The 12,519-nt window shown below is 47.0% G+C and overlaps 1 protein-coding gene across 16 annotated transcripts in view; it reads right to left on the bottom strand.

Annotated features, from left to right (window-relative positions):
- Nucleotides 1-12,519, bottom strand: part of EPHA5 (EPH receptor A5) — a 259,608-nt gene that overhangs the window by 113,750 nt on the left and 133,339 nt on the right. For 10 of the 16 annotated variants that reach the window (XM_075929252.1, XM_075929244.1, XM_075929253.1 and 7 more), the window contains one exon: nucleotides 9,383-9,538. The exons of the other annotated variants lie outside the window; for them this stretch is intronic. In XM_075929252.1, coding sequence (XP_075785367.1) covers nucleotides 9,383-9,538 — 156 coding nt within the window. The remainder of the gene's footprint in view (nucleotides 1-9,382; nucleotides 9,539-12,519) is intronic. 16 annotated transcript variants of the gene reach the window in all.

A 12,519-nucleotide genomic window follows, 5' to 3' on the forward strand; every position in this document is an offset into this window, starting at 1 on the left:
GACCCTCTCTAGTTCCGCACCCTCAGGACTGGATCGATTTCGAACCAGAGAACTTTCTGGATCACAGGAGGTAAGTGTTTTCTAGCAGCATTACCAACACTTCCACTGCTTGCTGGGCTCTTAGAAGACACATAGGGGTAAATTAGAGCTAAATAATACCCCAGAATCCTGAGAGCCAGGACTGGGGGCTGTAAACAAATTTTATGGGGCCGTGGGAAACTTCCCACACCCATGAAAAGTGGCCATCTGGCTAATTAAAATCATGCCAGGCCACAAATATTTCTGGACCAGAGAGTTCTGGACTAGAGAGGTTCAACATGTATTTTTGTATACTCTGGCCTTGGAAATGGGGGATAAATTTTTCCTTTGATGTGAAAGGCCAGTTGTGTACAGAAGGATGGTGGTAGCACATAACATGTCGGTGATCTTAACAACGGATCTGTCTATTGCACACCAACTGCATTGTGTAGCAGGAGGAAGAAAGGAACATACATTTAAGAATTTCACTGATTTTTAATCATAGTGCCACTGGAATTTTCAAAAGCCAAAAGGAGTCAGACACTCAACTCCCACTCGATCTGAATGGAAACAAAGTGATAAACTCCCTGAGATGCCAAAATCCATGTATATTTCCTTGGAGGCCAGCTCCAAAATCCTTCCCCTTCTCCCAGGAAGTTCATACATATTTATATAACTGCATTTCCTGGTTCTGTGTGATGTTAGCCATAGTGCTATAATTAAGCATATTGAAATATCTGTGAAGCTGAAATTCTTTTTTAAATAATACGCTTTTTCCCCGCCTAATTTTTTCCCTATTTTCTTTTTGAGGTCTGTAACATTGATAAAACTCATTGGGAAACCCCGTAGCACGTGTTTTATTTCAGCTCATGGTGCTCTAATTCTCCTACGAGATGACGTTTTAGCCCATTCTAAGAGAAACTTGCTGTCACCTAAATAAAAAGAAAATAACCTCTTGTGTAAAATTAAAACAAAAGGAATGAACGAGGACTGGCTCAGGAAATGCGGCTCAGTGGTTTTGGAGCTATATCCATTTTAAAAACTGACTGCTTTAATTGTGCACACAAGCAAGTGGATGAGCATTGAAGCACCTATTTAAGTGTGCAATTGAGGGAGCCATGGATGAAAATTTGTCTGTGTGTGTCTTCTCTCAGAGTCCAAAGAGGAGGGGTTTAAAAGGCCAGTAAAACCTGAATCCTGCAAATATTTATGCATGCACATAGCTTTCAGTAGGTGAGTAGTCCCATTTAAGTCAATGGCATGTTTAAAATAAAACATATGGTCAAGTTTGCAAGACAGAACCACAAGGAATAGATTACAGAATATGTGCAAATTCTACTGTAGTCAATGGGAATTTTTCATGCATAGGAACTACAGTCATTCTATTGATAAATATTTCAAACTATACAGCGTGGAAAACAGAAGTTAAACCGGTGCAAAGAAGGAAACTCATACAAGCTCTGGGAATTGGCAGGACGCATTCCCCAAAAGGTATGAGAGAATTTTTTTTATGGATTCCACATGAACTCTCACAAACCAGAACCATTTAGCTAATGGCTACTTAGAACAACTTTCTGTCCTGTCATGCTCATACGGAGACAAGCAAAGCTAAAGAAATTCAGTGGCACTGGCTTATGTGCATTGCGCACACCTACTTTTGATGAGTTCAGTTCCCCATTTTTTCTTTCCATTATGTGAATGCACTCGTTACAACTTCTAGCAAACTAGGCGGCAGGGGAAGATGCAAACACAAGAAACACTTATTGGACAATGTGTCTTTAATAGCAGATAAATTATTACTTTGCTAAAAGTAGCCAGCGGTTTTTATTTGCTTTGTTCAGCAGAGTCAGCTGCTCTTCTTGAAGGCTTAAAAACATCCCTTTCAATAGCAATGCTTTGAAGTTAATGGCATGTCCTAATCCACAAAATTAGCATTATCAAAGGGGCTCTACAAATGGTCCTTAGTCATCTGGAGAAATCTAACAAGTCCTATATGAGGAATCTTGGAATTGTGCACCACTAAAACTTTGAAAACAATCAGAGGAGTGAGAATAAAAAGCTGTTTTGGTTTCTGAGGGTGGGGGCACCTGATATCTGCTCAAAAGGTGCATTTTTATTTATGACCTTCCTTCCTCAAGGACAAAGAAGTGACTGAAATAACCATAATAAAAAAGATAGCTAATGTGTATGTTAAGCAGATACTCACTCACCCCAGATGATGAGTTGCTGACTAAAAAGGTAAATGCTAGTTGAAGACAAAGTCCATGTTGCCCTTGATGGACAATGAATCTGAACTATTAAACCAACATGTGCGGTTTATAAATATATTCTCAGGGACAAATTCTGCCTGCTAATACTTATGCACAATTCACATTAAGACGAATCGTGGATTTCTTTTTCTGAGGGCAAAATGTTACCTGAAATGTTCTCATCAGAAACCTTCGTTGTATGTTGCATTTTATACCATCTGAAAACTTCTCCACTGTGGCCATACATTTCAAAAATATGAATATCCTTATACATTGAGGTCCTAAAGAGGAAAGAAAGCTATCACTTTATTTCTAAAAGCTAGGGCAGTGAGAATGTTCACAAAATTCTCTGAGAAAGTGTCAAACTGAGCACATTACTCCAAACTTTAACAGGGCATCTTCAATTTAAAACTCATTGAAAAATAAAATGGTTGCTTATTGTTTCAAAACTAAAACTTAAAAAAAAAATAAAAAACAAAATCATCTCTTTCTTTCTTTTTTTTTTTTTTTTTTTTTTTGGTGGTGGTGGTTTTTTGTTTATGAGCATTAGACAGCTCCTGCATATATGGTTAGTTTCTTCTATGGTAAGTTAATCAATTTCCTCTGTTGGTCTTTCATATAGCAACACGAAACTGACAAGCACTTTGAAACAAAGTCAGGAAAACATCATTATAAAACCACAAATATCAGGAGGGGGATTTGACACTGTAATACTTAAAACTAATTTTAAGGTGTCCTTTTACTAGATTTCAAGTAGATGAAATCTCTTCAGTATTAGCTCAGTGCACAAGTCTGGACTAGCCGACTTCTCCCAACTTGCTATTTTCATGATTCTATTACATTCTAAAAGGAGGAAACGACAGAAATGTAGTGTCTCTCACTTGTACTCCTCTCAGTGACTCCTGATGTGGGATTTTAATTCCTGCATGTAACCGTGCAGTGGCCACTGACTTTCATCGTTTCACTCGAGAGGACCAAGATGGGTTGCGGCAGGGAGTTTGATAAAAAGGCAGAACAACTTCTGGAGGACAGCTCCCTAGCTGCTGCTTACGACATGGGTCTTTGCGCCTCACCCTACAGTCACGTATACCCATGAGCCACAAACTGGAGCTCATTGGTAGGGGAATGGTTGCAGATTGCGGGTGTTATCACTTCCATCTGCCTGAGAAATACCGCAATACTCCGCTAATGCCCGTGCTGGCATCATGGGTAGGGGGTGAAGGCCTAGCTGGGGAAGGCAAGCCCCAGCTCCACCCCTTCTACCTAAGGCCCCACCCCTTCACCCACACCCCCGATGGAGCCAAGCCCCACCCGACCCCAGCCCAATCCTTCTTGACCTCCCGGAGGGCCAACTCAGGCACACTGCAGTCGCAGTCCTCCCCAGCAGGTGGAGAGTGTGCGCAGTTTAGGGAAGGCAATGCCTCCCCTTGCCTGTATTACCCGCCGCCCATGCTTTCTGCTAGCAGAGTATGGCCCACTTATGTCAGAACGAGATGGCCGGGACCGTCACAGAGACACACCCATCTCGCAAAGCTGATGCCCGAGCGCCCTAATAAACGCGTTAAGTCTTCAAAGTGCCACCGGACTCCTTGTTTTTGCTGAAACCGACCAACATGGCGACTCCTCTGAAACCGGGAAATTAACCACTAAATTGCAGTGCAGGCTGGGGAGCTAACTTGCTGGAAGCCCCGTGGTGAACTCTGCCCTACATGTGTATCTAGCCATGCTGGGAATGTCTTGATTTTACAAGGGAGTTCTTCTCCTCCCTGGAGTCTCGTGGCCCTTTCCAGAGGGCAGCCTGCTCGAGGTCGCTTTCTCCTGGAAAACTAAATGGATTTTAGCGCTCCTAGGTTAGGCCCGGATCCTCCGCGTAGTGCGAGCTGTCCTCCTTCAGAGCCCTGGATGCAAAGGGATGCAGCAACTAACAAAACCAGGACCAAAAGAGAGGGCAACATGGAAGCAGCCAGAAAGGGCAGCTCGATTCCTTGGAAGAAATGGGTGGGAAGCTGTCACTTTTTGGGCCCCCCAGCCTGAGTCCTTATTTATTCCCATTTCTCCCCACAGTCCCTAGTGCAGGGGTGGCCAACCCATTTAAAAAAGAGAGCCAAAACAGCAGCAGAAAAAATGCGAAGAGCCGCACCAGAATTCTCAAGCAAAAAAACCCACAGAAACCCCACCCCCTCAGAATTGTCGAGCAAAAACAAAAAAAAATTTAAAAAAATTAAAAAGGAGGCTGCCTCTTTAAGACAGCCGCCATCTTGGGTACCATTTTTAAAACCCCTCGGCTCCAACCCGGTAAGCACAGGGAAGCTGGGGGGAGCCAGCGGGAGCCATGGAGGGGGGCAGAGGAGCAGATTCGTGGGCTGCACTTTTGGAGACAAGAGCAGCATGCGGCTCACAAGCTGTGGGTTGGCCACAGCTGCCCTAGTGCCTCTCTCCCCAGGCTTCTTTTGATTTGTCTGGGTTAGCTTAGAAATGGCATAGGGGGGGCTGCTTGCCTGTTGTTTGCTGCAGGGAGGGTACTTGACAATTAACCACTAGGACATGGCATGTGTCAGTTGGAGGCTGATTGGTTCACAGCCGTTTGACGGGCATGCAGATGTGTCGCCATCTGCTACTGAAAACAGCTCCTTCATAGGAGAGGAGGAAGATGGAGATAGGACACTCCTTTACCTCATCCCTGCTGCTCAGACTATACTGGTTCTGTATTTTCTCCGAGGTTCATTTCTGCCCCTTCCCGTCCCTAGAAGCGCCATTACTTTCCTGGTGACTTTCAGCTCCCTTTCTGCTATAAAAGCCTATCTGGAATATTCTGCCGTGTCCGGTCAGGGCCCCAATCCTGTAAAGACATATGCACACTCCTGCTCTTCGGCACCGTGGTAAGCAAACTGCCCTGGAACTTCTGAGAGCATGAGGTTATGCGAGTGCGTAAGTCTTGGCAGGACCAGGGCCTAACTATTTAGAAGAGGAAGCGGACGTGATGCAGCTACAGGTTGAACCCCTCTTGTCCGGCACCCTCGGGACCTGACCAGTGCTGAACAAGAGAATTTGCAGAACTACGGGAGGTCAATACTGCCGACCTTCCACTGCTTGCTGGGCTCTTAGAAGACATTGAGGGGTAAATTAGAGGTAAGTAACAGCCCAGAACCCTGAGAGCCAGGACTGGTGGCTGAAAATAAATTTTATGGGACTGTGGGAAACTTGGCCACACCCTTGATGAGTGGACACCCTTGATGAGATGTCAGCAAGTCACCAGGTCCTGATGAAATGCATCCCAGGATACTCAAGGAGCTGATAGAGGAGGTATCTGAGCCTTTAGCTATGATCTTTGAAAAATCATGGCAGACAGGGGAGATTCCAGAAGACTGGAAAAGGGCAAATATTGTGCCCATCTATAAAAAGGGGAATAAGAACAACCCAGGAAACTACAGACCGGTCAGTTTAACGTCTGTCCCAGGGAAGATAATGGAGCAGGTAATTAAGGAAATCCTATGCAAACACTTGGAAGGTAATAAAGTGATAGGGAATAGCCAGCATGGGTTTGTGAAGAACAAGTCATGCCAAACTAATCTGATAGCTTTCTTTGATAGGATAACGAGCCTTGTGGATAAGGGAGAAGCGGTGGATGTCATATACCTAGACTTTAGTAAGGCATTTGATACGGTCTCGCATGATATTCTTATTGATAAACTAGGCAAATATAACTTAGATAGGGCCACGATAAGGTGGGTGCATAATTGGCTGGATAACCGTAGTCAGAGAGTTGTTGTTAACGGTTCTAAATCCTGCTGGAAAGGGATAACAAGTGGAGTTCCTCAAGGGTCTGTTTTGGGACCCGTACTGTTTAATATCTTCATCAATGATGTAGATATTGGGATAGAGAGTACGCTTATTAAGTTTGCAGATGATACCAAACTGGGTGGGGTTGCGACTTCTTTGGAGGATAGGGACATAATTCAAAATGACCTTAGCAAGTTAGAGAAATGGTCAGAGGTAAACAGGATGAGGTTTAATAAAGAGAAATGCAAAGTGCTCCACTTAGGAAGGAACAATCAGTTCCATACATACAAGATGGGAAGCGACTGTCTAGGAAGGAGCATGGCGGAAAGGGATCTAGGGGTCATAGTGGACCACAAATTGAATATGAGTCAACAGTGTGATGCTGTTGCAAAAAAAGCAAATATGATTCTAGGTTGTATCAACAGGTGTGTTGTAAGCAAAACTCGTGAAGTCATTCTGCCGCTCTACTCTGCACTAGTTAGGCCTCAGCTGGAGTACTGTGTCCAGTTCTGGGCGCCACATTTCAAGAAAGATGTGGAGAAATTGGAAAGGGTACAGAGAAGAGCGACAAGAATGATTAAAGGTTTAGAGAACATGACCTATGAAGCCAGGCTTCATGAACTGGGCTTGTTTAGTTTGGAAAAAAGAAGATTAAAGGGGGACATGATAGCGGTTTTCAAATATCTAAAAGGGTGTCACAAGGAGGAAGGAGAAAATTTGTTCCTCTTGGTTTCTGAGGACAGGACAAGGAGTAATGGGCTTAAAGTGCAGCAGGGGAGGTTTAGATTGGACATTAGGAAAAAATTCCTAACTGTCAGGGTGGTCAAATATTGGAATAAATTGCCAAGGGAGGTGGTGGAATCTCCCTCTCTGGAGATATTTAAGAACAGGTTAGATAGACATCTGTCAGGGATGGTGTAGACGGAGCTTGATCCTGCCTTGAGGGCGGGGGGCTGGACTCGATGACCTCTCGAGGTCCCTTCCAGTCCTAATATTCTATGATTCTATGATTCTATGACATCTGGCTACAATCATGTCGGACCATGGGTATTGCCGAAGTAGAGAGATTCAACCTGTAGAGATCTATAAGCTGCAGATGGGAAAGTAACTTGCCACTTTGTGGGAAAAGAACAATTTCAATCCATCATTTGCCATTGTCCTCTCTCTGTCCCCAACTGCCAACAAACCAGCCCCCTCATTATTTCTAACCCTGCAAGATCTGCCTCTCCCTCCACTGAACATCATGGACCTATGGTTTCTTCCTTGTGGCAGTGGTGGACAATCAGCGGCCCCAGTCAAACGTCTTTCTCCCAAAATAGCTAGGGGTGCTAGATGCCTCATTACTTCCCTGATTGCTCAAGCTGATTAACGGGAAATGAAACGTGTGACAGTAAGTAGCGCCCCATATCTTGTCTCTCTCTAGGTCAGTGCTCTCCAAGCTTTTTAAGCGCGCGATCGCTTTTTGAATTTAAGTGTAAGCCAAGATCTTCCTCAAACCCTAATACCCTTGTCCTGCCTCCTTTGTGCCTCTTCTCCGAGGCCCCACCCCTGCTCACTCTGTCCTCCCCCCTGCCTCCCCCGTTCTCCCTCACTTTTCATAGAATCATAGAATCATAGAATAATAGGACTGGAAGGGACCTCAAGAGGTCATCGAGTCCAGCCCCCCGCCCTCAAGGCAGGACCAAGCTCCGTCTACACCATCCCTGACAGATGTCTATCTAACCTGTTCTTAAATATCTCCAGAGAGGGAGATTCCACCACCTCCCTTGGCAATTTATTCCAATATTTGACCACCCTGACAGTTAGGAATTTTTTCCTAATGTCCAATCTAAACCTCCCCTGCTGCACTTTAAGCCCATTACTCCTTGTCCTGTCCTCAGAAACCAAGAGGAACAAATTTTCTCCTTCCTCCTTGTGACACCCTTTTAGATATTTGAAAACCGCTATCATGTCCCCCCTTAATCTTCTTTTTTCCAAACTAAACAAGCCCAGTTCATGAAGCCTGGCTCCATAGGTCATGTTCTCTAGACCTTTAATCATTCTTGTCGCTCTTCTCTGTACCCTTTTACCAGGCTAGGGCAGAGGGTTGGGGTGCAGGCTGTGATCTTGGATTAAGGAATTTGGAGCGAGAGAGGGGCTCTAAGCTTAGCCCGGGGGCAGGCATTTGGGGTTCCAGAGGGGGTTCTAGGTGCAGGCTCTGGGATGGTTTTTGGATGCAGGGGTGCTCGGGGCTGGGGCAGGGCTTGGGGTTCAGGAGGGGGCTCATGACTGGGGTAGGGTTTCAGGATGTGGGCTCCAGCCGGGCACTGATTACTTCAGGTGGCTCCTGGGTGGTGGTGCAGTGGGTCTAAGACAGGCTCACCCTACACTGGCCCTGCACCACTCCCGAAAGCAGCCAGCAAACTCCATCCCAAGTCCTGTTGTGCCCCTTCTCTGCTCTGTGGAGCTAGGATACAGAGTGGGAGGGGGCATCTTGACATGAGCACCCCTCCTCTGCCCTGCACAGAAAGCAGGAAGCTCCTGAGGGGACAGCTCAAAGGCAAAGGGCAGGAGATGCACAGCAGCGGTGGGAGGAGCAGCTGAAGTGTCGGTCCTTGACAGGCTCTTGGCCACACGAGTCAGGATCACCTTTCAGAGGCTCAAAGATCTACCAAGGGATCCCAATCTACTGGTTGGTGACCACTGCTCTAGGTCTCTAGCTAAATAACTGTATAGCACGCACACATACAGGGTGGCTGACGGACTTCCCCAGGCCACGGGCAAGGTGTGGGGGGACCAGCTCTGGGCCCCTGGAAGGGGCGTGGCTTCTGATGGAAGGGGCGGGGCTTCCGATGGAAGGGGCGGGGTGGGGCTGGAGCCTTGCCTCCCTTAGCCAGCCCCTCAGCAGCACTGGGCACATGATGCCTGGTGCTTCAGTGATGACTGAAAGGACCCAGAGCTCTGGCTGCTGCCGTTGTCGATATATCAGCAGTGGTACCCAACAGCCATGGGCCCTTTTAAATAACCGGGCCCCAGGGCAGCTACACACACACACACACACACACCAGCATTCGATTCAAGATGCTGCCTATCCAATTCCACATGCTGAGCTCCACAAACACCCCCGGGATCCCAGGCCTACTTTAGCAGCAAAGGCCCTGAGCCTGATCTCCAGCACAGGCGTGCAAACCAGGAATAGTTTAGACGACGCCAATGGATTACCACCGCGCACAGCTTGCACGAGCCAGGTCAGGGCCAGGCCCCAAGTGTGCAAAAGCACTTTCCTCATTGCCCTGCGGCCCGTTCCTGGCATGTCCCAGCGCCAGCGGATGAGAAGACCCCCAGCGCGTGCTTACTTGTGCAGGCCATGGTGGGCGGGTCCGACTCCCTTCTGAAGTAATGTTCTTCACACAGACAGGAGGTGGAGGCTTCCTCGTGCGTGTAGCTGTGAGGGGGGCACTTACTGCAGGCGGGGCTCTGGGGAGAAGCCTTGAAGAATCCAGGTCGGCAGACTGTAAGAGAGGAACCGAAGACTAAGTTCTTCCCACCAAGATTTGTGCCTGCCCGTGTCCTTTCAACATGGGTCTGCGGAGTGTCTCCTCATGGCAGCGGGGAGGTGGCATTCCCGGCTCAGAAAGACATTCATGCTCTAGCTCTGCTCAAGCCAGCATGCTAAACACATCAGTGTGACCATGGCTGCATGGGCCAGCAGCTCAGCCTAGCAAACGGGGGACATCTCAGGCCAGGTCTACACTGTGCGAGGAATTTGATTTAAGATACGCAGCTTCAGCTACGAGAAGAGCATGGCCGGAGTCGACGTACCTTACATCGAATTTCTCCAGCAGCCCCACTGTGGGAGGTCGACGGGAGAAACTCGCCCATCCACTTCCCTTACTGATCACCACCCCGTGGAGTACCAGGGTCAATGGAGGTGCCAGCAGCATTTGATTTCGCAGGTCTTTACCAGACCTGCTAAATCAAATGCCAGATTGATCAATTTCCGGGTAAGACTAGACAAGCCCTCAGATGGGACTGTACTTTGGCAACTGGCCCATGCCACCCTGGCCAAACTGCTATTTTTAGCTTGTCATCTTGAGCAGAGCTAGTCCATGCATGGCTCTCTGAGCTGCTGCCGAGTAGACCCAACCTTAGTGAAAGGGACAACAACCACCAATCATGCACTCTTTGCTGGTGAACAATTTACAAAATACAACAGGGGGCAGGGTGCTGATATGGGATACACAGTTAAAATATGTGTGCAGAAGAGAATGAGACCAATTCGGGCCATTGATTTCTCTAGCAGCTGCCTTTGTCAGATATTTATTTTCCTTGCTGAGTATATTAGACCTATTAGATCTTTCCTGTCTCTCGCTGCATTAGAAAACATCAACGCTTTGCTTTCTCACAGTCTCAGACCCCAGATTCGGAGAAGGATAAAATATGTTCTGTGGGTTTCGTTTAAGATGCCCCAATCCCAGAAATCAACGTCTCAGCAAATAAAATAATCACGCCGCCCTGGCAAGGAGGCAATTTCAGACAGCCTTAATACTTTCTTAACAAAAAAAGGCCATTTCCCTAGGGTGTCTTCCAGAAAACCTGTGAAGAATTTTGAACTGCTTCACAGCTCTCTCTGGGTACACCCTGAACCAGACATGTTCACTGTACAATACAATCCCTCCAGCCGTAATGTATATATATGATGGGCCTTCCAGACAGACAGCTATATTTTTTGTTCTCCTTTTTCCCCTATATCAGACAAAGCTGGGAATCTTGCCCCCCTCTCCCAGCCTTGCTGTGCTTACATTAATTGTGTCTGATTTCAAAGAACTGTCATAAGAACTAGGGGTCACCAAACAAAATTAATAGGCAGTAGATTTAACACAAACAAAAGGAAGTTTTTCTTCACACAGCACATAGTGAACCTGTGGAACTCCTTGCCAGAGGATGTTGTGAAGACCAGGACTTTAAAAGGCTTCAAAAAAGAACTAGATTAATTCATGGAGGTTAGGTCCATCAATGGGTAGGAATGGTGTCCCTAGCCTCTGTTTGTCAGAGGCTGGGAATGATGACAGAAGAGGGATCACTTGATGATTCTCTGTTCTGTTCACATCGGGCATTGGCCACTGTGGGCAGACAGGACCCAAGGCTAGATGGACCTTTGGTCTGACCCAGTCTGGCTGTTCTGATGTCAGCACAGACTCAAAGTTCATTGGTTGCTCTTCCTGCAAGTTGCTGAGAGCCTTTCACTTCACCAAAGGAAGGACCTTGCACCTTGCAGAGGATCACACCCTTGAAGACGAACAGCTAGATAGTCTCAAGTGCTCAATGTGCAGTAGTGCAGAGTGGGAATGGCTAGATATGGCCAGTCCACTGAAGTTGGACTGGGAGCTACTAGGCACAGAGCCCTTTAGAAAAACCTGGTCATTTTTCTGCCCTGTCCCTTTGCATAGCCATGATAGTTGCATGTACAGTTTTGCACAGGTCTGTGGCCTATAAAAGAAAGCAAACTAGCTCATTAGTTGCCAGATCGACCATCACCAGCACAAGGAAACTTCAAGTCCTTTTGGGAAGTGGCTTTCCTGCTATTTCTGACATCTAAAATAATCACATACCCCCATTTCGCCAGCCAGCTCCCAAAATGCTTCCATTTTTCTGATTCCTTAAGAGTCACTGTAAAATCGTTATGGCCATCTTGTTACTAATGAGGCATAGGCACTCAGAGCTACTTACAGAAAGTACAGGGAAATTAAAAAGACTTTCAATCTGTCATTCAGAGTTGTTGCGTAGCAAATATTGTGCAAGGAAAACTAGCCGATCTCTGGTGTATTGGCAGCTATGAAAACTCTCACTACCCCGACAACTTGATGTAGAACTGAGGGCCGGTTTTTAAGATCTGCTGCCAGGATCTGAGAGCAAAATGGTGCCGCCCCGTTAGATGAAAATGTGGAGTTTGTTTTTCCTCTTTTTTTATTTTTTATTTTTGGTGGGGCGGGGTAAATTCTGCAGCTCGACGATTCCCAGCCTTTGCGCAAATGAAAGCTCTCACACAACGTGTCTCGCCTCACAATTCCTGTACATCGGCGTCTTCAGATTGGATGCGACAGCACGACAAAAGGCTGATGCAAAAGCTGCTCTGATGTCAGCTCCCCTGATGCTGGGGGCGGGGCGGGGCGGGGTGGGGAGTGATGTTGAAATCAACCAATCAGCCTAGATTAAAACAATAGCTGCCGCACATGGGGCTACAATGCAGAAACAAACAACAAACATGGCAGGTATGGATGGAGGATAAACCTAGGACTTGGGCAGCCCCACCCCTTCCTCCATAGGGCCCGCCCCTTCCTCTATAGGGCCCACCCCTTTTGCCTCAGGACACCCATGGACACCACCCCCCATGCAGGCAGTGTGCAGCCCCAGCCTCCCCAGGGCACAGGGAAGGTCAGCAGCAGGTAGGCACGGCCTCTCCAGCCCCAGAGCATGAGCCCCAGGAGACCGG

The sequence above is a fragment of the Pelodiscus sinensis genome, chromosome 5 (assembly GCF_049634645.1).
Source record: "Pelodiscus sinensis isolate JC-2024 chromosome 5, ASM4963464v1, whole genome shotgun sequence".
Classification (NCBI taxonomy): domain Eukaryota; kingdom Metazoa; phylum Chordata; order Testudines; family Trionychidae; genus Pelodiscus; species Pelodiscus sinensis.